At 41.9% G+C, this 23,944-nt stretch overlaps 1 protein-coding gene across 1 annotated transcript in view; it reads right to left on the bottom strand.

The window, feature by feature from the left end:
- jarid2b (jumonji, AT rich interactive domain 2b) overlaps window positions 1-23,944 on the bottom strand; it is a 110,553-nt gene that overhangs the window by 4,140 nt on the left and 82,469 nt on the right. Inside the window, exons 5-15 of the mRNA XM_034301794.2 lie at window positions 19,044-19,211; window positions 14,622-14,815; window positions 8,858-10,085; window positions 7,081-7,556; window positions 5,246-5,338; window positions 4,978-5,096; window positions 4,410-4,480; window positions 4,184-4,298; window positions 2,658-2,763; window positions 490-672; window positions 230-360 (exon numbers count right to left, since the gene is read on the bottom strand). Of these exons, the coding sequence (XP_034157685.1) occupies window positions 230-360; window positions 490-672; window positions 2,658-2,763; window positions 4,184-4,298; window positions 4,410-4,480; window positions 4,978-5,096; window positions 5,246-5,338; window positions 7,081-7,556; window positions 8,858-10,085; window positions 14,622-14,815; window positions 19,044-19,211 (2,884 nt within the window). The remainder of the gene's footprint in view (window positions 1-229; window positions 361-489; window positions 673-2,657; window positions 2,764-4,183; window positions 4,299-4,409; window positions 4,481-4,977; window positions 5,097-5,245; window positions 5,339-7,080; window positions 7,557-8,857; window positions 10,086-14,621; window positions 14,816-19,043; window positions 19,212-23,944) is intronic.

Genomic DNA, 23,944 nt, shown 5'->3' with positions numbered 1-23,944 from the left:
ACTCTCTCTCTACAAAATCTCTCTTTTGTTTTTTTTCCTCCATCATCCATCCCACGCTTACTTTTCAGTAAAGAACGAATGTGATTCCACCTTCAGTGCTTGTACTAGAAACAACTTTTCATGTCAAGTGTTTTTTTTTTTTTTTTTTTTTTTTTTTTTAAACCTCCTGCCCGATCAGTTTGCAAGTTGAAAGCCAAGTGGGAAAAACAAATCTGTGTGATGTGCTCACCTGAGATCTTTGAGAAGAGAGGAGATTGTATTCAGCAGAAGTGCATTCTCTCGTTTGGCCTCGGCCGTGGCGATCTGGTAGAGCAGCTTCTCCATGGAGAAGGGCTTAGCGATGCGTCTGCATTTCAGATCCTGATCCATGGGAAAACACACACACAGGGCAGGAGTTAATATTCTGATTAAACAGAGCAGGAAGTTAAGGTGTTGTTGTAATCCATCAGTCCAGCAGGTGGCAGCAGAGGGCAGAGAGATGCTTCTCACCTTGGCAGCCTCGTAGCCCAGGTTCATCCACTGTGGCGTGGCGAAGTGCACCGTCTCCGACACGCAGTAGCCGCAACACACCCTGGAGACGAACGTCCCGGGAAATACCACCACGAACTGTCCGCTCTGCTGCACCGTGCGGTGAACTTTAATCCCCTCGCGACTCAGCACCTCCGGAGAGATCTTACACACACACAAACACACACACACAGTTCCAAGATTATTTATCATTATTAAAATATATATATATATATATATATATATATATATATATATATATATATATATATATATATATATATATATATATATATATATATATATATATATATATATATATATATGTATATATATAAAAAACTTGGGTACCCTTTATAGCTACTGGTGTTGAAATACTATTATTGATGTTTGGCTTATTGTTTTGTTGGATACTCTATTATTAATTAATAGCAAAATAATAAAATTTCTAGGCATTAATATTATTGTATCGTCATAAAGAGCGTTCGCAAAAGACTGGCTTGTCGTCAGTATGGTTAGGTTTATCACTGTCTGGAGGTATGGCATATTAATATTGTATTGTATATTTATTTATTATGGAGTCTATTCATGGGAGTTTCTGAATAATAAGCTTTACAATAAATAACTGAATAAAAGACTTTAAAGGGTTAATAATGTTCTTTAGTGTATTTTAGTATGTTATCGGTGCATTAGTATTGGCGTTTGGTTAATCACTGGCTACTAGCATTAGAGTATATTAGTAGAGTATATTAGTATTTTTAGCATTGGCCAGTTAATACCGTTTAGGAAGAACACAATATACATATAGGTTATGGGTCATTACTCTTTAACAGGTATAACACCGACAATAATAAATATTATATTAATACAGTTTATAGAGCTTGTTAATGGTATAACTATTAGTATATGGTTCTTATTTCTTATTGTTATGGAATATTAATATTTATGTGAGTAAACTGCGTACTGGTATTACACTATTTTGTTTACAATGGTTTAAGTTTGGACTAAGTTATCATACTGCTATTTAGTTATCATACTGCTATTTAGTTATCATACTGCTATTTAGTTATCATACTGCTATTTAGTTATCATACTGCTATTTGCAGCGACATGCAAGGCAGAAGCTCCAAAGAATCCTATAAATCTAATATTAAATGTAACAGAAAGTGTTATTTAACTAAGAAAAAAACATAATTGTTGATATGATGAAGTTTTCTGTGAGGAGACATTTATTCATTGTTTATGGAAGGAGTCTCCACTGCCAGAGTTTTGTAACAGGAACTGAATTGTCTAAATTGTACATATCAGAACATTAACTATAACCGGATAAAAAACACTCATCAGAATATGACTGTTTCCGGGTATGTTATTAGCATGGCTGTACTGGCGTTTGATTAGTCAATGTTTAATAAAAATAACATAGAACAGTTTTTAGACTGTATTATTGGTATAACAGTATTAGAATTTGGTTTATTATTGCTTATGCTAATACTAATATTGTTTATATGTATGTGTACACTGTTACTGGCACTACAATATTTTGCTTTTTACTCTTTACATTAATGGCATGTTCGTATTTATCATCATATTGCTATTCATGGATATTATTGGTATATTAATATTGTTTAATAACATTAATACTGTCTATTGATACAACGCTTTGTATAATATTTTAATTAGTATATTACTACACTGCATAGTTATTGTAAAATTAGCATTTAGTATTCCAATATGTTTCAGTTTGTTTATACCAGTAGTCTGTTGAAAATCTTAATTAATGTTAGTGTTTGGTTTATGATTGTTTAGAAGTTTTGCAGACTAAATTCATTATCAGTATATGGCTGTTTATGGATATTGCTACTGGTATATTAGTGCTGGGATTTAATGTACAAATGCAAGTGCATGCATGGGCATGTACACTATTTGGAGATTTGTGTGTGTGTGTGTGTGTGTGTGTGTGTGTGTGTGTGTGTGTGTGTGCGCGCCAGAGTATGACTGTTTGGAACAAGAGAATGATGGAAAATTGGGTATTTATGAGTTTGCTTGCGCTTCTCTGAAACTTATATCCTTGCCGTTTGTGTGTGTGTGTGTGAGTGTGTAGTCTGTATTATTAAATAGTGTGTATGTGTGTGTACTTGCAATTTTCTCACCATTACGTTCTTCTCCAGCATCTCGAGTCCCGGTGTGCCGTTGGCCTGCAGCAGCGTGTGCACTACTTTATCAAGCTTAGCCTTCTCCTCAGCAGGAATCGAATACCTGAAGAGCACAGCGAGAAACCCTACGTCAGCTGTGTGTGTGTGTGTGTGTGTGTGAGAGAGTGTGTGTGTGAGTGTCACTAGAGAAAAGGAGCACTCCTGTGCCAGCTGTGTGCTACCATAGCAACTGGCTTTTTTTTTTTTTTATTTGATGAGTCAGTTCACACACACACACACACACACAGTCTCACAGGAGCAGCACATGCTGTGATCAGTTATGCTTTCACACCAAGTCCTGCTTCCTCTCGAGTTCCTCAGCAAGGCTCTCTCTCTACAATAAATGATTCACAACACAGCTGTACCGCTGAACCCGTACACCAAATCTAGAAATCTATTTTAACGTAACGAACACCATCGTTTATCGTACATGACTTGTTTTCCACTTCAAGTTTCACAGGTTACAGATGTTCCTATAAATAAGAGTTAGAGTTGAATAATTTACTGAGAAAGCATCTCGTGTGTTACTTGATTCTATGACTTTGAAATGAATCCTCTCAATACATTTGAGGTCTGATTTATGGCAAAAAAAAAAAAGGGGGGTTCACATACTTTCTATCGCCAATGTCATAGTGTTTTATATATATATATATATATATATATATATATATATATATATATATATATATATATATATATATATATATATATATATATACACATACATACACACAAATTTAGTTAGGGTTCAAACTAATTTTCACAGCATTTTTCCAGTACTTTCTTAGTAGTTAATCTGACTTATTCCCTATACTTGTTTATACAGTGTGTGTGTGTGTGTGTGTACACGTGTGTATACACATATATGACGTAAATAAGGTTGTGTAAGTTCTGTGTATAGGTATCCCTCTGTTTTTATCTTTTTAATTTTGTGCGCCGGTTTTAAAAAAAAGTATTAGTTAACATGAGCTTTTTAAAAGCACCCACACTGACCACTTAAGGGAAAAACTGCTCTATAATGTAAAAATCATGTTTTTCCAGTTAAGCTTTTACTCAAATTTAAGCACCAACCTAGAAAACAAGCACCTGATATATCAGTATTACAGGTGCAGTTTGTATCGTTTGAATGGGATCCGAAACCAGAAATATTCACATCAAATATTTTAAAGATAACTATGAAAAACTGTGATTCAGTCAGAAAGATTTCTGGATAATTTCCTTCGATTGAAGCTTCTGTTCATGTTCTTTCTGGCCCAGAAATATGTTCCTTAAAAGGTAACTAACAAGGCATTCATAGTTTCAATAGGCTGAATGGTGTTGTTTGGTGAACAGGAAGGACTGTCAATATCTTCCCTGCTGTAATTCAATCCCCTTCACACAGCAGAAAGCTCTAAAAATGACAACCTGCCCCTTTAATGGATCACGCTAGATTTTCCCTGAATTACAAAAACCTCGCTGATGTGATATTTAGGCTGGAAGCTTACCAAATGCAGTCAGCACCAGTGTGTAAGTAATCGATGTATGGAAGGCGGTTTTGGTCTCGTGACCAGCATGAGGTAGAAAAGACCATGCCAATGTTCAGCCAGGGAACAGTCACCCCTGTACAGAGAGAAAGAGAGAGAGAGAATGAATTAATATAAATAGTATGTGATGTAAACACACACTCCTGGGTCTCACGCAGCATGCAGCAGCAGATGGAAGGAGACTCACCGGGCACGGCACCGAGGTGGCGCAGGATGGAGCCGGAGTTGTGAGGGAGGACAGTGAGGTTCCATCCATGTCTAAATAAAAAGGGGAAAAAGGTCAGAGGTAACACAAAACATACCTATACAGTACAAAGTCTCTCTCTCTCTCTCTCTCTCTCTCTCTCTCGCTCACTCTCCCTCTCTTTCTATCTCTGTCACCCTCTTCGTCTGTATGTATCTCAGTGTCTCTCTCTCTCTCTCTCTCTCTCTGTCTGTGTGTGTGTGTCTCTCTCAGTCTGTCTCACTGTCTGTGCATCTCTTTGCACCTCTCTAAGTCTGTGTCTCTCTCTCTCTCAATCTGTCTTGCTGTGACTCACTCTCTCACTGTCTGCCTGTCTCTCTCTCTCATACATGTGTGTGCGTGTTTGTGTGTCCTTTTCCTCTGTCTCTGTCTCTTCTCTGTTTCTCTTTTCCTCTATGTCTCTCTCTGTGTGCATCTGACTCTGTGTGTGTGTGTGTGTGTGTGTGTGTGTGTGTGTGTGTGTGTGTGTGTGTGTCTTTTCACCAGGCAGTAATGGTGGAAAGGCGCTTACTTTGAGAAAGGCTCTGACTTGCCCACGGGAAAGCCGCTTCCGTGTGTGCTTGTGTCCACTTTCCCATAATGCACCGCTACATGGCAGTCCCTCTGCTCCACTATTCGCCAGTACTCTTGCTACAAGAGAGGAGTGAAAAACTGAAATGGAGCTACAGCAGAAAATGTTTTGCAATCCAATAATCACATAATTAACTTTGCAGTAATAAAATAAGCAACTTACAATTTAAATTCATGCAAAATCAATGAAAATGAAACAACAAAAATACCTCAACTTCTGATGCTCCGGGGTCCTTATTAAAGCACATCATCATTGTATTCCTGGCTATTCTGTAGAAGGTGGTCAAAGACACTGACCTCCCCTGGAAGACCACACACAGACACACACACAAACACACACACAGAGTCAGGAATACATCACAGCAACATTTAGACTTAACCCCTTCAGACCCTGCACCCATTTTAATGGACATCACATGATACATGACTTAGGGACTTTTCTTCATTTAGATGTATAAATTAAGAGAGAAATCTCACTGACTGGTTATCAGGGAGACTTTTGAGAGCCACAGAAAAAAAAAACTGGTATAATTTTGGCAGCAGTAAAAGTCAGGAGAGTAATGACATCACACTTCATTCAGCAGGCATCTACGAGCAATATGATGTACTATCTGAGCAATCAGAGGACGTGTGGAGGCTTCAGTCGCCGTGCCGCTCACATGGTAGCTAGGCTAACTCCGCGCACAAACCACAAACACGCTACTAAGCTGATTCACTTCAAAATGGATGACTGAGAAGCGGCAGTCTTCTTCCCGTAGTCGTGGAAATTCTCATACAATTTAATAGCGCCTTTGCGTACGTCGGTTACGTAAGCATGCACAGAGATACAGAGTTAGTAAGTTTATTCACATTGTAAATATACATTTCAAATAAGTGCAATATTTTATGATATTCAAAAAAAAAATTATGTCAAAATATACAAAATGCTAAAGGAAATGTATATAGAAATAGAAATGATCGAGCTATGGTGTGAGCATTGAAGCCCAAAATCCTCATCTCCTATGTAAATAATAATAATAATAATAATAATAATAATAATAATAAAAAAAAAAAAAAAGTTTCATTATAATGCTTCATAATGTTTCATTAAAATACATTTTCAGCCTTAGGTCAAGGGTTTACGTGTAAGGAAAAAAAAAAATTTTTTAATATAATACCTAAAAAAACCTCTCTGTCCCTGTCTAAGTGTCTACACGTGCCTTTAATACATGCGTTTGATGATGCTGGACTTGAGAATTGTGCCACGCGAGATGGAACAGATAGTGAAGTCGGGGAACAGATGGAACCAGCATGGGCCCTAAGAACTGGAGCCACTATCATACACAAGTGTGTGTGTGTGTGTGTGTGTGTGTGTGTGTGTGTGTGTGTGTGAGTGAGAGAGAGAGAGAGAGAGAGAGAGAGAGAATCACCCTTAACACAAACCTTCTATGAGACACACTCGGGAAAATAGAAGGCGCTTTTGAAGCGCTCTATAAATCTGCCTGCACTCGAGCTGGATATAAAAACCCTGTAGAAATGCTGCCTGTGTGTGTGTGTGTGTGTGTGTCACTCAGTGTATGAAAGCGCAGCAGGCGTACGGTTTCAATTAGAACAACAGGGAAAATGGAGTTAAAGATGGAAGCCAGGTATAGTGTAGAGGGAGGACACACACACACACACACACACACACACACACACACACACACACACACACAGAGCTTTACATAAAAGCCCAGTGGGTTCCTAAAGCAGTATGGTATGTATTTGAGTGTGTGTGTCGTGTGTGAGTGAGAGAGAGAGCGTACGAGCTCGGAGTGAATTACCTTAGATCACAGCATTTATATAAATTACACACACACAACTTTTTTTTTTTTTTTTTAAAATATCTATACCGACAGACAACCACTAAGTGAATACTCTTGTGTGCATTCTCTGCACAGCAGTGACATTGACATGGTAGTGTGTGTGGTGCTTATATGAGTGTATCAGGAGCAGCAGCAGTGTTACTGCAGCTAAATTTAACCAACAGAACAAAATTCACTAAATTAATTAACTTATTTCTTACCTTATATATACACTTGTGCTGGTCGCTAAGAACCCCTTTATTTCCTTCCTCTTCTACATGACCCTCTTTTTTCTTCTCATGAGAGAAGAGTCGACGGCGTCCGGGGTTACGCGGCGTCTCCAGCTCCTTGCCTGGCCCGTGGAGCCCGTTCTTGGGCTCGTAGCGTGGCAGTGCCAGAGCGTGGCCATTCCCGCTCTCTGAGTGACCCTCCAGGGGCCCCCTGCGGCGCTCCAGCATCTCCTTCTCGGCCAGCACATCATGCTCGAGGCGACGGTGCTCATGCGGAGAAAGCTGGTCGTAGGAAAGCAGGAACTGCAGGTAGGCCTCCTGGAGCTTAGCCAGCCGTTCCTGAGCCGACCTCGGGATCCGGAGCAGATCCGCCAAACGGCTCCACTTCTTCAGATCCATCACCCGCTGCATACCACCCATGTCGCTGACCAGCTCGGAGAAGCGTGCCAGGTCTACCTCACAGCCTCCTGTGTAGGGAATGAAGGACATTTGTGTGAGTTTTATCATGCAGGCCATTTCAAGTGTATTATAGTAAAACAAAGCAAGTGGACTTATGGTTTAACCCTTAAGTGCACATCTTTAGTCACTAGCAACCTATGAATGATTTCCCCTTTTCTACCTTGCAGTTTTTTCCAATCTTTTTCTTCTTTAATTATAGAGATCCTAGAATTGATGACATGATCTTCTAATAATAATAACAACCAAGTCCAATCTCCTTGACCTTCTATTACTAATAAGCTTTTGAAAATGAACCCCTGACTGAACACCTACATCACAATTTTACCCTTTTTAAGTGTAGATCTGTACTCAGCAGAATTAATGAAGCTCCTGGTGCAAAACATCTTCGTGATTAAAAGTGGTCACCTTGACTTACTGCTGCTAGACATTCATTATGTGTGAGTGAGTGCTTATTCATGAGCAACAGATATTAATTACTTTAACAAACCAATACAAAGAAAATACATTAACCCTACAGAACCTTGAAGGATGCAACTTTTTTTATACTCCATCTTAACACTTCTTGCATACAACATATATGAACAGTAATCCTTCCATTTTTGGAAGGTGTCTCCAGTGTCAGTGCTTTGTAACAGTCGAGGTAAAGCTATAACTATTTTTTCCCCCCAGGTCTTCAGGACAGAGGGCTTTCTGGTTTCCTAATAATTGGTAAAACTGGTGTTCATGGTTACAACCCTTTTTACCAGTTCTGTAAATATAACAGAACAGCAAGCCATCTTTATTTATGCCTTAAAATGCAACTTGAAAAAATGTGATATTCAACAGGAGCATGAATACAGGTCAACTTCCTACAGTTTAATTCTCCAGCTGGAATGCCTCCAACATTGCAGCTGCATTTGTAGTGCCTCAGTAAACACTACGTACTAACCATATAACCTGCTAGACCTTGACAACACACAGTAGTTGGTGAACGAAAGTCTAGGGGCAGCTTTCTGGAGCCTACAATCGCTCAGCCATGCCATGGGCAAATCCAAAGAGACAGGCAATTTAAGTGAGTTACTGCTTCCTAACAAGAGCTGACAGCAGTCTTGTATCTTAACATGTGTTGTTACTGGGGTAAAGTCATGTGATTAGCCTGTGATGCTCCTTATGTGGTGTACCATTACTGTTGTACAGAAGAGTAACACTGCTTCAACTTAATACATGTTAATATTAAGCTCTGGTTCTTCTTCATGTGGAGCAGCCAGGTTATTTTGACAGATTTAAGAGCATAGAATAAATCTGGAAGACAGTTTTCGTGAAAACTCACCGATAACTGGTGGCTCCTCCATGCTGATGCCCTGAGATTTGAGGTGTTTCTTGATGCAGGCGAGTTTCTGGACGTTGGGGCCCCAGCGGCGGCCGAGCTTGTGCACCCTCTGCACCTGCGTGACGAAGCGCATCTCATCGTTTAGCTTGCATTCGGGACGCCAGTCAGGAGGTGGGACCACTCGACACAGCCCACTTGCTTCTGCGCATTCTCGCACCGTGTCCAGGTACACCAGTGGATCCTGAAACTCCCGTGAGTTTGGCCTCAATATGGGAACCTCAGGCAGCGCTGCCAGGCCTGCCCGGCTTCTCTCACGCTCCTTTTCTCTCTCCTTTTCCCTCTCACGCTCCCGCTCCACCCGTTGAGGTGTGGTCTGAGGCTCTGACCCTCTCAAGGGCCTGCTGGTTGAGGTAGTGTTAGCATTAGAGTTAGCGTGCCAGCTCTTGGCCCTCTGCTGTGCTCTGTGGATGAACATCAGCCTCCCGGCTGAGGCACGCTTGGGCCGTTGCCTTGCCGGCTCCGGGTTGGCTGGGCTCTGGTGGGCGGAGCCTGGGGCAGCTGGTGAGGCTGGAGCAGGGGTGGGGCCTGTTTTTGGTGTAGGTGAGGCAGCCGTTTCCGTGATGCTGTGCCCATTAGCAAGGGCGGTTGAAGCCTTGTCCTGGTTTAGCACCTTCTTGCTGCGTGTCTCCACTACAGGAAGTGACGCCAGTTTAGGCCTTTTAGGCGCCGAGAACAAGACCTTAGACTTAGGCTCCGTAACCTCTGATCCTGTATCCATCCTGCGTTTGGAATTGCGCAGACCATGCCGCCCTTGCCGGCCTTCGTCCTCCAGATGTTCCTCCTTGAAGGTATGGAGTCCATTGATCCTCCCGTTGAAGCGAACAGTGGCACCCCCATTGGCTGTGCCATGCAGCCCATTTGATAACAGCACCTGTTTGCGGGTTTTTGCATTGCCACTTGGGGCTTTCCCTGAGTGAGGGGGCTGGGCACCGTGCCCGTTGCTGGCTGGATGCTGATTACCGCCAGCAGCAGCAGCAGCAGAATGTTTGCTGTGGTTCAGTTTGGCTTTCTTTACCAGTTCTCCTTTCGCTTTGGTGTAGGTGACGTGGCCCTTGGTCACGGTGGCCGTGTACTTCACAGTTCTGGAGGGTAGGCGGCAGTCTTTCGACTTTTTGGCAGTGGCCACGTTTGCAGGAGATGGCTGCGAAAAGCCGTTCACTTTAGAGACCTGAACAGAAGCAGAGAACAATAAAAAGAGAAAATTAACCGGCCGAAACATCTGATATATAATTTTCGGTCACAATCAGCTGATCATATGAATAGAACTGAGAAAGATTCTGAGCATGAACAAGCATGAAATAAATGTGCTTTAATTCATAAATATACACAGTAGGGGTGTAACTAGCAGTTTGGTGCTCCAAATTTCTGTATCAGTATTTAGATTAAATCTGAAGCATGTGCATGGCCTGAACTGGAAGACAGTCCCATGCATGTAAAAACCTCCTGCTCGTACGATTATACTGCGCCACACAGGATCCCAGCCCCAGTGGAGACCTTGATCTCAACCACATTGCCCTTTGAACCTTTCTGACCCCCCCCCCCCCCCCCCCCCCCCAAAAAACAAACTAAACACAGAAAAATTGTGTTTCCTATTTGTGTCTGTTTAGAACACATTATCGATTCACTCTGCACAATGTATTGGTATTTGGTTACATCTTTAATACACACTTAATGAAGTGACCAAGATGGCTGGAGACTTCATGTGCAGCCACTTAACCACCATACGGGTTGCCCCAAGATATTTCATGTGCAAAAATTGTATTCCTTTGTTTTAAAAGAATAACTAACATTAGTCCATACATGTATTCGTCTAGAGTTTAGGGTCTAGAGTTTAGGGTCTAGAGTTTCTGCAACGATTATTAGAGAAGTCAGATAACAACATCTTTTTGCTAGATTAGGGGAAAAACAAATCACTATTGTAGCCTGACTTAATTTACAAGTCCATTAGTAACTACAGGAAACAGTATATTATGGACTTAGGTTTTAAGACTGGGTTTATTTCTAGTCAAAATCAATAAACATCAGATGTCTTCTGCAGAAAAGAGACTATCTTTCTGGCACACATAAAAGAAAAAAATTGGCGGAAATGAACGCAAATCTATTGGTGACACTTCTTGGGATTTGTGGCTCCATTAGCAGCCCTCAGTCAGATATCTTGATCTGTATTATGCACATCTTGACAACAAAACCAAAACCCCAGCTACAGCAGGAGATAATTAACACAGGAAAAATGAGAACAGACAGAAACAGAGAGGAACTAATGGAGAGAAAGGCACTCGGTGCCAGCTACTGGTGGTAAAATGACTCCTGGAATATAGTTTATAGCTAAAGCACATTATAATCAGTCTGATATGGAGTGGTCTCGTTAAGCTCTGTAATTCTGCCTAAATGCTTCAAATAAAAGTCTGGTGTTCCTCAGCAGATCTGAAATCCCCCGCAGGTTCCTGCTGCAGCAGACGACGCTTCAGTTACACATAAACTCTTACGGGTTAAGCGCAGTTATGGGAATATTAGGCTGCGTCGTCTCTGCTCACCAGGCTGCCGCTTTTACTCCAGTTTACTCGACGTATTCTATTACAGACTCAGACATTGTTTCACAAGAGCACCACGAAATAATAAAAGTTTACAACTGAAACTTAAGAGATGTGGCTGGACTGCTCGAGGTCACTAACATGCAGACACTTCAGGGCATTGTCAGCCTTCACTACATTCTGCTTCTTTGTACCCACGCATTTGGATGTAGACGTGTGTGTGTGTGTGTGTGTGTGTGTGTGTGTGTATGTGCTCCACACTGGAGGTAATGTTAAGTGAAATGTGCTTGAGCCTCGGCGATCTATCAGCGCTCCGAGCCAGTCGACACGGCCTGTATTGTATTCCTATCAGGCGCAGCCAAACACAAGGAGAGGCTATTAAAAGATAAGGGGGAGTGAAACGTGATCGCCTTCATCTGTCGCTCCGCCCTCGTCACGCACGGAGAAGCAGAGGGGAGGAGAGGAAGAAGGAGCACAGGAGGAGGGAGAGTGAGAATTTAGACCATTTCTATACAAAGCTCTGAGGCTCAGATGATTGATGCTCTCTGCAGGTAGCACAGCAGGTGTAAAGAGATTCGGTTATGACTCTTCGTCTGTCCTCCATATGAAACCGCACCATCATTTCCCATCCTCCCTTTATCCATATGAACCAGCACCACCCCCTGTTCTCCATTTGACACAGCACCACTTTCTCCAAACCACCCTCAGTATTCTATGTGTAATTGCACTGCCCTCTCCATCCACACTCTATTTGGATCTGCACCGCCATCTCCAGTCCACTCTCTAGCCATTAACACAACACCATCTCCTAACCACTAACCACACTTAATTTGGAACAGCACCACCATTTCGCATCCACCATTTATCCATATGAACCAGCACCACCCTCTGTCCTCCAAAAAAGAACCACATGGCACCACCTTCTGCTAAAACACCCTCTGGAATCCAGTGAAAAACAGCACCACCTCCCTCCACCACTCCCAGTCCTCTATCTAAAATAGCACCAACCCTCTCACCATTGAGACACACAGCACAGACACACTTCTCAGTCCTCCAGAAACGTCTCTCCTCCATCTAAAAGTGCAACCATCTTCTGCTAACCACCATTTCCCCATCCACTCTTTATCCATATTAAGCAGCAGCACCCTCTGTTCTCCATTTGCCACAGCGCTAGCTTCTCTCAAGCACCCTCTGTCTTCTATCTGAAACAGCACCACCATCTTCAAACCAGTCTCTAGCCATTAAGACACTATCACCTTCTTAGGCCTCCAGAAACACCGTCTTCTGCCTAAAATGCATCGCCTTCTCCTCTGTCCCCTATCTAATAACCGAAAACAGCACCACCCTCTCTGTTCTCACTACCCTCGTTTCCCCATCTAAAACTGCACCCTCTCTTATCAACTCTGTCTTCCAACTGAAACAAAATCACCCATTGTCCTCTATCTGAAACACCACCTTTACCATCCACCATCCTCTCTCATTCATCTTCCAATAAAAGCAGCACCACCCTCTTCCACCCACCCGCCATGCCTATTTAAAGTGCCAAGCTCCTTTTGAAACAGCACCATCCTCTGTCCTCCATTTAAAACAAGGCTGACAGCCAGCAGGCTGCGAGAGTGCAGCTGTGTATGTGTGTGCAATGCCAATCCCACTTAGCGTTCATTCCCTCGCGTGCTTCGTGTGTGTGTGTGTGTGTGTGTGTGTGTGTGTGTGTGTGTGTCTGCTGAGTACAGTGCTCCGGGATTAACTTTAACCTGTACCGCATGATGCGACCACTAGAGGGCTCACAGACTCCTCTACCCAGATCTCCTGAGGCGCCATGCACGTGAGAGCAAACACACTCTGTCTGGGATTGTTTAGTCTGCCTGAAGAGACGGCAAAGGAAGGGGGAGTAGAGCGAGCGAGCGAGTGAGCGAGCGAGAGAAAAGCCACCACAGCAGCACTGCCTGTCACCAGACTGTGCCCAGCCAAGCAAAACAGCCAGGAGAGAGAGAGAAGACTGGAACGAGTGAAGGTGGGAGGGAGATAGAGATATAGAGAGCAGAAAGGAGAGAGGGAGGGAGAAAAAAAAAGAAAAGAGAGCAAAGGGGAATACGTAACAGTACTAAGATTGATGGAAGGTGTGAGGATAGACTTGTTAAACAGCTGAGCCGAGGGAAAAAAGATGGGGAAACATCCGAGAGAGAGAGAGAGAGAGAGAGAGAGAGAGAGAGAGAGAGAGAGAGAGAGAGAGAGAGAGAGGTTTTGATAAGTGCAGCTCTCTGAAGTGGGCTCTGGCTCCACATGAGCTTAAGTGTGTAAGAGTGTGTGTGTGTGTGTGTGTGTCTCCAGATGACATCATGTGTTGCTATAGACCAGCAGTACAATGGCAGGAAGATTTGACGAAGTGCGTCTGCAGAGCTGCAGCTCATAGAAAGTGAACTAAATTAACCCTCTAACTGCTCTCTCTCTCTCTCTCACACACACACACACACACACACACGCACACGCACGCACACGCACGCACGCGCACCTTCACCCTCTTAACGCAATCCATTTGCACAAAACTACACACACACCCCTCATATATCCATCCATTTAACCTAACCCCTTCAGACACTACAGTTCCTGTGCTTATTCTATATGACTACACTTACTGCTGTCTTCATGTTATATAAGAATGAATCAATGTGAAGGTAATAGATGTCCATTTCCTGTCAGTCATAAGCAATCAAGTCGACTGGGTCAACTGGCAAATTAAAAATCCACCCATGAACTGCTAAATGTTAATCCTTCAGAATGAATAAGAGTCAATTATATTACAGCAGCGTCTGACAGAAGAGAGCGAGAGGCAGAGGATGGAACAAAGGATGATAAGCTGGACGATCTTGTCTTTGCGCTTTCCTGATCAGCAAGACTCATTCCTTTTAATGAAGCCCTTAAACACAGCCTGAGGCCTGATGGTGCTGCGCAGTCATGTTTCCTCTCTGAGGAGAGGAGACGAGAGGAGAGAAGAGAAGAGAAGAAGAAAGGAGGATAGGGCAGGAGAGGAGGAAAAAGAATAGGGGAAGACAAAAGGGTAGGGAAGAAGAAAAGGGGGTTGAAATGAGAGAAGAGAAGAAAGGAGGATAGGGCAGGAGAGAAGAGGATATAAGAAGAGAAGAGGATATAAGAAGAGAAGAATGTAATCTTACCTGCTTGCGTAGTTCCTCTGTGGTTCCTTTAATGCCGACTCCATTGGAGGTGTGAGTTCTGGTTGTGGTGGCTTGTGGGACATCTCTCCACTCCTCCACCCTCTCCGAGCGCTCCTTCCCCACTGACGACTCTCTGACTTTGGGCCTCAGCGTGCTCTCCCTCTCCTTCATCAGCTTATTGTGGCCATTAAAAACTGCACACAGAAGGGAGCAAGGGCATGTAACTCTCAACTCTACCCCATTTGTAACACAACCAAGTGACCTCAGTATAAAGAATACTCTCGGATACAATCTCAGAGTAAAGTCAACTCCGGTTCAATGAGTGTGTTAATGAATAATTTATTATTCCTTTTAGGCAGTGCTGACTCAGGGGTTCCTGTTCTCTGCTAGTGACCAGGACTGCCATGGAAACACTGGCTTCTTCAGCAAGACCTTTAACCTTCGACTGCACAACTTTACAGTTACACTGGACATGTTCTCACTTTTGAGGAACGAAATGGTTCTTCTGGATTCTGACCTTGGTTCCTGCAGTGGAAAAGCAACTAAATGTTCCTTAGTTGCTGAAAAGTTTCCAGTGGTGGAAACATACATGGGGTTCCAGATATCCTGAAAAGTGTTTTGTCATGGAAATGTGCAATAGGTGCCATAGTTCTTGAAAAAGGATCCTACACTGGCAATTTGCCTAAAGTCCCTGAGATCCTGAAAAGGTTCTAGTGGTAGAAACTTGCATGACATTCTTGAGTTCCATAAAAGGTATCTGGATTGTCAAATTGCCTAAAGATTCTGAGTTCCTAAATACGTTAATATGGTGGAAATGTGCTTGAGTTCTTGAGTTCCTGAAGAGGTGTGTGTACTGGAAACTAGCGTAAAGCTCCTGAGTTCCTTAAAAGCTCTCCTGCACTGGCAAACTGCCCAAATTTTCTGAGTTCCTGAAAACGTTTCTGTGGTGGAAACCTGCATGAGATTCCCAGGTATCTGAAAAGGTGCATGTACTGGCCATATATCTCAAGTTTCTGAGCTGAAAAGATTCCTGTGATGAGAAATTGCATGAGGCTCCTGAGTTCCTGAAAAGGATCCTGCACTGGCAAAGTGCCTAAAGTTCCTGAGTTCCTGGAAAGGTTTCTGTGCTGGCACTGTGCCTAAAGTTTCTCAGACCCTGAAGGGCTTTCTGTGGTGGACATCTGCATGGCATGGAGTTTCTAAAAAAGGTGCCTAAAGTTCTTGAGTTCCTAAAAACACCAACATGGTGTAAATGTGCCTAAAGTTCTTGAGTTGGGAAATGTGCCTATAATAAAGTTCTTCACATGGAAATTGGAGACACGTTACAGTGGGGTGCTGCAGGGTACTAGCAGACCACATTCTTCACTGTCTGTCCAAACTATGTTCCTTATTGTAAACGCCCCACTAGACTGAGTCAGTGGACACAAAGCTACCTGTCAAGACAAATGGATGAGATTTGTCAGACTTAATCAAGAGCTCTCAAGTCCAACCAGTCCTCTCTCATCATCGTACTGATTTACTTTACTCTACATCACCCTCTGCCCTTAAATAAAACCCGACTGATGCTAATTAACACATATTTGGCCTGCTCTCTTTATTTATGGCAGGATAACTTTATTTTTACTGGGGTTTTAATACCAACAGGCCTGACTGCGTTGGGAAAGAGCCAGCTAGAGCTCGGTTTGATTCCAAGGACAGGAGTGAGTCTGGAGCAGCTACTGAGGCCTGGGATTAATAAAGAGTGTTTAATTTAGAAATGTAAACACGCCGCTAGGTTACTGAGGTACAGAGCGTGAAAGCTAAGCACTGGAGTCTTAAACACAGACACAGACACACACACAGCTTCGATGTGTGTCATCGTAAAGTGTCATGCTTGACACAGACCTCAGGAGGGCAAGAGAATACGAGCAAAGGAGAATAAGAGAGCAGAGGACGAGGATCTGATATCCACCTTGAGCAAGTGAGTGGAATTAGACTTGATGTAGCAATCAATAGTGAAAAAAACAGAGCTGTGCGCACATGGGGAAAATAAAGAGCAGGAAACAGGAGACAAAATTACACAGGAGCGAGCTCGGCCCAGCGTCAGCCGCGTGCCTGACCCCAGTGTGGAAGTCTAGTGAGGGAACTCGAAACCTCAGATGGTTTCAGCGGGAACTGAAGATCAGGTGACTGACTGGCCAGACGCCCGGTGCTACTCGCTATTATGCATTCAGACATGGCAGAAGTTCTTACACACTAGAGGTGTGTGTCTCACCTTCTGAGCCGACACAATACCCATCTCGATAAATGATTCACGATCCCATGACTAAAAGACGCTGTGAAGCAGCCAATTGTTCAGTATGGGATCTGATATGGAGCAATGATACCGTGTGATTGTGCAACCTTCAATCCACATCAAGTCCATGCTCTCTAGTGCATAGTGTGCAAGCTCATGCATTTGTTTATTTATTTAGAAACCTACAATATTGATTGTGTAGATTGTACAGTCATGATTGTGCAGTGTGTAGCTGCAAAGCATTGCAAAGTGCTTTAGGATAATGATACCACTGAAAACTAGAAGGGAGGGGGTGTTAACTGACACGTTTAAGTTAAGCACTTTTAAGTGCTTGATTCTGATTAGTCAGAAGGTGTTAATTTTCTATAACAGCAGCTCTGACAGTATTTCCGGTTGTAATTCAAATCACGGGTTTACTGTTAATGTTAATGCGCTTGGTTTAATATGTTATTGTTTCTATAGTAACAACTTACATAGGGACTTGTCCACATAAACGGTTAAATAAAGAAAAAACAAACAAACATGTGCAATTGTTGATATAGTGAAGCTTTGTTATTTTGGAAGAAGTCTCCAGTGTTTATGACAGTCACAGATAAAGCTGTATCTAAGTTTTCCAACATGGGAAAAGTTTTCCGGGTGGAGGACTTTTCAATTTTTTTGGTTTCTTGCTAACATGACAACTTGTTTTTTTCTGTCTTATTAACTTCAAGAGAGAGGGGAAAAAAAAGAGATGACCCAAGGAATAAAGCACTTGGTCGCATGCTATTATAGGAAAATAATCAATTTGGCGCTAACCACACACTTCATCCTGTTGTTGATTATTTTCCTACATTTTTTTTTTTATTTGTCCTTAATAGAAGCAGGAATCAGTGCACACCTGTCAGCCAATCAGAATGCAGCATTTTACACTGCAGAAACCAGCATCGCCTGGGGATTGAACTCTACCTACTACAGTGGCAGTAACACATACTGACGCTTGTGTATGTTGTGTGTGAAAGTGTGAGCGAGAGGCAAACCACCTTTCCCACTAAGTGCTGCTTTTATTGCTACTAAACACACCTCACAATGTGAAGCATCTGCCACTGATAACGCAGAGGTGCAATTAAACAGAACTGTCAGCTCGTAACATTCATTACTACTGACACACTGGTACGTTCTTAACATGGAGCTTCATTAACACACACTCCCGATGCGTCACCAGGCTCTGCCTACGTACGTACATATACACATACACACACCAGTGTGTAGTGCTGAGGGTGGGAGAGCAGAGCGAGAAGCCGCACAGGTGTGAGAGAGATACAGAACAGAGACTGAGACAAAGAGACAGCATGCGTAAGAAGGTGTGTGTGCGCGTAGGAGGTGCTCAAGAGTGTGTGTAGAGCCTACAGCGCCCCTCTGCACAGCTGTCGGCTGAATACATAAACACCTTGTTACCGCTTTTCCCACTAAGTGATAATTGGAGAGGAGAGATGAAGCGTCGCGCCGTGCTCCCATGTGAGTTCCCCAGTGATCTCACACACACACACACACACACACACACAAATCTGTTCTCAGTCCGTATTTCCTTTACATTCATACTGTTAAAACACAACAGATATTTTTTTCCAGATATTACTACAGCTGGATCTGTGCTTTTAGATTACTCAAGTACCAAAGAGTCCAGTAACATGGATTTGGTACCTAAAACTAATGGTACCCGTGACAGGGCTAGAATCATTGTTCAATGCTGACTGCATGATCATATTAATGTGACACTGATTCATTAGGGATTTTGTGTGTGTGTGTGTGTGTGTGTGTGTGTGTGTGTTTTTTTTAAACATTTTCATAAATGTTTCCTTTCTCAAAAATGTAATGGCATGATGTAACAAAAGCAAACTGAAATATTTCAGTTTGCTGATCCTAAGTGGTGCTTGTAATATTCCTTCCAACAAACAGGTGAAATATGAAATCATTTTAATTTTGGCACAGTGTGGGTCTCTATAGCCGTCATCATCATGGACGAAATTTTAATTCTCTTGGAATATTAACTAGAGCCCCAGGTTCAGTTGGTTTCTGATTGTTGTTTGTCTGATGCATCAAACTGAACCTTTCTATACAATAAATGTATATATTTCTGTAGCTCCTCGCTCCCAGAGCTCTAGTCTCACCCTGTCCGTTGAGTCTGCCGGGCGGTTTGCCTTTCCGTGGTGTGGACTGGCACGATGTGGATGCCACGCTGGGCGGCTTCTCCTCCTCGCATTCCTCATCGTCCTCCAGCTCATCCTCATCCTGAGAACTGCCAAAGTAGGCCATGTTACTGGGTAAAGCCGGGGAGCCTAGAGAGAGAGACAGAGAGAGAGAGAGAGAGGGAGAGGGAGAGAGAGAGAGAGAGAGAGAGAGAGAGAGAGAGAGACTGTCAGCTCAGAGACACAAGATTAAAAGGCCTAAGGTTGAGAAAATTGTCCTCAACATTACACCTGAATCAAACAGATACCACACAGCAATTTTTTTTTTATTAGAAGGGCACATTGTTTTTTGTTTTAGAAACATTAGCAAATTAATCTCCTTTGACACTAGCCTACATGCCTATCAGTCCCAATGAAGGAGGCATGGCCATTCTACCTTTTATTCCCAGTAAGAGAGGCGTGGCCTCTGTCTATCAGTCACAGCAAAAGAGGCGTGGCCTCCTGTTCCTAAAGGCTTTTTTGGTTAATATAAAAATATCTATTAATAAATATTTATCTCATCCCATTATATTGCATTAAAAGGCTCCACTGTGCTGAGAGGTGACTGCTGTAAGTGAACACAGACATGTGCACACTTCAGTTTAAAAGATACCAGACTCACCTAAATGACCCATGAACAACAAAAGCATTTCATACACATGGGCTCTGTAACATCAGTCTCGCATTAGATCATGGATGCACATTAACATCAGACATGAATAAAGCGAAGACGATCGAGCGCCTGGGCTACGACTAATTTCTCTCGTGCGCCGCTGTGCATTTCGATAACAAACAGGCAATAAAACACGAGGCAGATCTCAGGGCCGCTTCAGATTTGTTGCAGTGTCCCTGCACTAACTGAATTACAGACAGAATGAGACATTTCTTCCAGCATATGGACTGGCAGGTCTGGGATCTGCTCAGCTAATTGGAGAGCGAGAGATGAGTTAAAGAGACACAGGATGAGGGAGAAGGAGGGGCTGAAAGGAGAGAGGAGGTTACTGATTACTCTATATGGAGCACGTCTAATTCTGGTGGAAGAAAGAGCAGGGGTCCAAACACCAAGACTGCTGCTGAGAACTGTTTTCATCAACGCTGTTGAATTCTCGATTCTGACTGGTCAGAAGGTATTGATTACTGAACAAATACATTAATTAAACCACATGTACGTTGGAACTGTTTGAGAAATCTTCATGTAGATTTAAAGTCTGTCTAATACGTCTTATTTTTTTTTATCCCCTGAATAGTTGTAACCCAAACAGAGTTAAAATTGTGTTAAATATTGGTGTGTCCTAAAAACTAACATGTGATACTGACTCAGACAATAGGGACGTGCCTATAAAACTAATCCTTCAGGCATTTGGAGAATTTGGAGATTTTCTGATTTAGTAAATTCTTAGAACAGAACAATAAAGTGACTATTTCCCAGATTAGAAATTGCAGAGGAGTGATTGTATTCGCTAACAAAAAAAAAAAAAAATATATATATATATATGCATTGCTTCACTGTCCACATCACGTATAACCCAGACATATTAATTTACAGGATGTGTACAGTGACAGCTGGTGTAATAATATCCCACCTAAAGAGCTGACAGTTTATAAGCTTAATAATTATTTGAGTCTTAACAATTACTTAATTACTTATCTGCTTATTACTTATCTGGTGCTTATCATGTGGATATATGCTTCATTTCAATATATAAATACATGCTAAAGGGCAACAGTGCAGAAAATTCTGTACTGTAACTAACACACACACACGCGCGCGCGCACACACACGCACGCACACACGCGCACACGCACACACAGAGCTTCATTTTCTCTTATTCCTCCCTCAAGATCACAAACAGGGCTGAGCTGAAGCCACATTAATAAATAAACAGGATGTCTGAGAGCTTCTCATGGACGATCAGGATGATCACAGAGCATGCTTCTCTTCAAACATCAGTACGCTGAACCTGAACAAGACCTCTAACACGACCTCACGGTTCTGTTCATTCAAACAGAGCCGATAAAGAGTGCAGCTGTTTGAACATTAGCTTAGAGTGAGATTGTGCAGTGTCACAGCATGACCTCCAGGGTCAGAGGTCAGAGCCAAGTCTGTCGGGTTAAAGGTTATGGGTCACAGGAAACAAAGAGCTTATTGTAAAGCTTATGTATGGTCCAATATAGAGTGAGCTAGAAGGATTAACACACACACAACTTGTTTTAAACTAGAAGCTACTTTAAAGCCTCACAGTGTCCCAAATGTGAGGTTTTTAAAAGCAGTTTCATGTATAACACAGCAATTACAGTGATTACACACACACAAAAAAAAATCCCAGACAGACACAACCAGACACAATACGCTGATTGTACACTGCTTGCTAACTTTTTTTTTTTTTTTTTTTTTTACAAAATGAAACAAAATCCGAACTAAAATGGAATATTACAGTTAGGCCCATGTAATAATTATATCACGGAAACTACTAGATGACAAACAATTTATTAAATAATTAACAACAGCAACAACAACAACAACAATAATAATAATAATAATAATTTAATGAGCTAAAATAAAATAACCACACAAAACCTAAATAAAATAAAATATAAAGTAAACTAAAACTATTATAGAAACTAAACAAAAACAAAACAAAACAAAGAAGTGGTTAACCAATAACAAAAATTTCCAAAAATACAAAAATTTTTCTGATGAGGAAAAAATGTTCGTCATTCAGGTCACTGAGTATTGGGAGTTTTCTGATAGACCCTTTTTTTTCCTGACCAAACCCAGAACTGAGGCCACTGACTTGGAATAGTGTGGCAAGGGAAATAAAATCATCTTGGATTTGGTTAAATTTCATGAACTGATAAACTAAACCATCTGCTTCTGCATTGTTAAGAATGAGGAAGAGATGTGCTAATAGTTAACAAACAGAGTTATGTGGTAGTAACTAGCTAATGGTAGATAAAAATACAACACTACTAAACTACAATGCGTGAATACTTTCAAGGTGGAAGTTTTCTCGTGACGTAAACACAGAAAATGCAGTCTGATAAACTATCACTGAGTATCACTGATCTTAATCTCAGCTTCACTAATCTGATCTTAACACTGCCCTGAACAAAAGTTCAAAGTTAGTCAGGCCTCAATCAGGAGGATGCATCACGTCTCTGGACTTTAAAAAAAAATCTTTACAAATGCTATGTCAGTGTAAGTGTGGACTTAAAGATCAATTGCACGTAGAGACACTCTTACAGAGGCAGTAAGTAGATCAATCTGGCTGAATAAAACACTCACTCGCAGACTATCTGATACTTTAAATGCCTCATGCTAAATCAGAGGAGGAAAAAATGAGAGACGTGCAGGTGTGGAATGTGCTTAAGGATATATGACTTCTCTATAGATTTAATAGCAGGCTTTGAGCTTCTGAGTCAACACAATACTCCGTCTCAAGAGCTTGTTCCTTCAGGCTCTCTGTGTGTGTGTGTGTGTGTGTGTGTATGTGGGAGTGAGAGAGAGACAGAGACATATCAACCAGGCTCTCAAAAGCTGAGCACATCTGTATCAGCTTTTCACCTTCTACAAATGACTTAATTCCTCAAACGACGAGCAAATACAGAGCAAACAAACAAAACTTGCAATCAGCCTCAAATGATTCAGTTAATTGAGGAAATGGCTGCTATTACGCTGAGATCCTTCTCCAAGTGCGGTGAGAGGTCAAAGCCTGGAGGGCACGCGAGGGGACACAGTGCCCGAGCTCAGGACAATTCCATCCTGTGATCATGAGAGCACCTCCTGTCATCGTGGCCAGATTTACGAGCGCCTCTCGCTCCATTTTGCGCCACCCTCGCTTGCTCGTTCGCTCTCTCTCTGGCGCCGGCTGTGGTGCTGTCATCTCCAAGACGGAGTGGAAAATAAAAGCCAGGCCTTTCCCCGAGCTCCAATTACACACGCTTTCATATTGTGCTCGAGCTGACGCAAATCATAATTAAGGGTGAAGGCGTTCATTACGATTGTCAGTTTTAAACCATGCGCAGACATAATTACAACCAAAACTGTCTACTTATAGGCCTTGTTCTTTTTATGGGATAAAGAATAAGCAAGTGAGGTTTACGAACGGAGCTAAACGACAGCCAATCCAGCACAAGCCCTGGAAAAACACTGTGCTCTGATTGGTTACTGCCCTCAATAGCGGTTAGGATGGATTCTGTGGCTTAATTATGGTTAAGCCAAGATTTTAAAATGCCTCACAGACTAAAGAGTGCTGATCGAGATCTGCTCCTGCCCTGCATCTGAACTCTCCGACCTATAAATAGGCTCTTTACATATGAAACCCATTTCATTAGGAGATATTTATAAAATTCAGAAATGAGAATTAAGCAAGAATCATACACTAACCACCTCCAACAAAATCAAATCAAAGTCAAGTATATTATTTAACTAAATATCCTGTGGATGATTAAATTTGCTTTTTCATCTTAAAAACATTTTCCTTTCTCTTCCTTTTCTTTCCTTCTCTTGGAAGCAGCTTTTAGAGTCCATTTAAAAAGTCCATTAAAAACATTACATATTGTCCTTATTGGGGATGGTGAGTTAAAAGAGGAAGAAAAAAAAAAAAAAAAAGACATGATGGCACCAATAACCAAATTTGTGTTAGAAATCAAAGAAACATTATGCTAATACAGATTTATAAATAGCAATTCTGTCAAAAAAAAAAAAAAAAAAAAGTTTGTTTGTTTTCTGTATCAAGTATTTTCAACTTGTAACTGTATTTCCGAGCAAAGAAAATTCCCCTTCAAGCCTGAATTCCTACTCGGGAACTCGGGAAGGTCTCCTCAACCCCGAGTTCAGCAAG

The sequence above is a fragment of the Pangasianodon hypophthalmus genome, chromosome 29 (genome assembly GCF_027358585.1).
Source record: "Pangasianodon hypophthalmus isolate fPanHyp1 chromosome 29, fPanHyp1.pri, whole genome shotgun sequence".
NCBI classification, from domain to species: Eukaryota; Metazoa; Chordata; class Actinopteri; order Siluriformes; family Pangasiidae; genus Pangasianodon; species Pangasianodon hypophthalmus.
The sequence above is the reverse complement of the archived record's forward strand: the minus strand, read 5'-3'. Positions and strand labels throughout refer to the sequence as shown.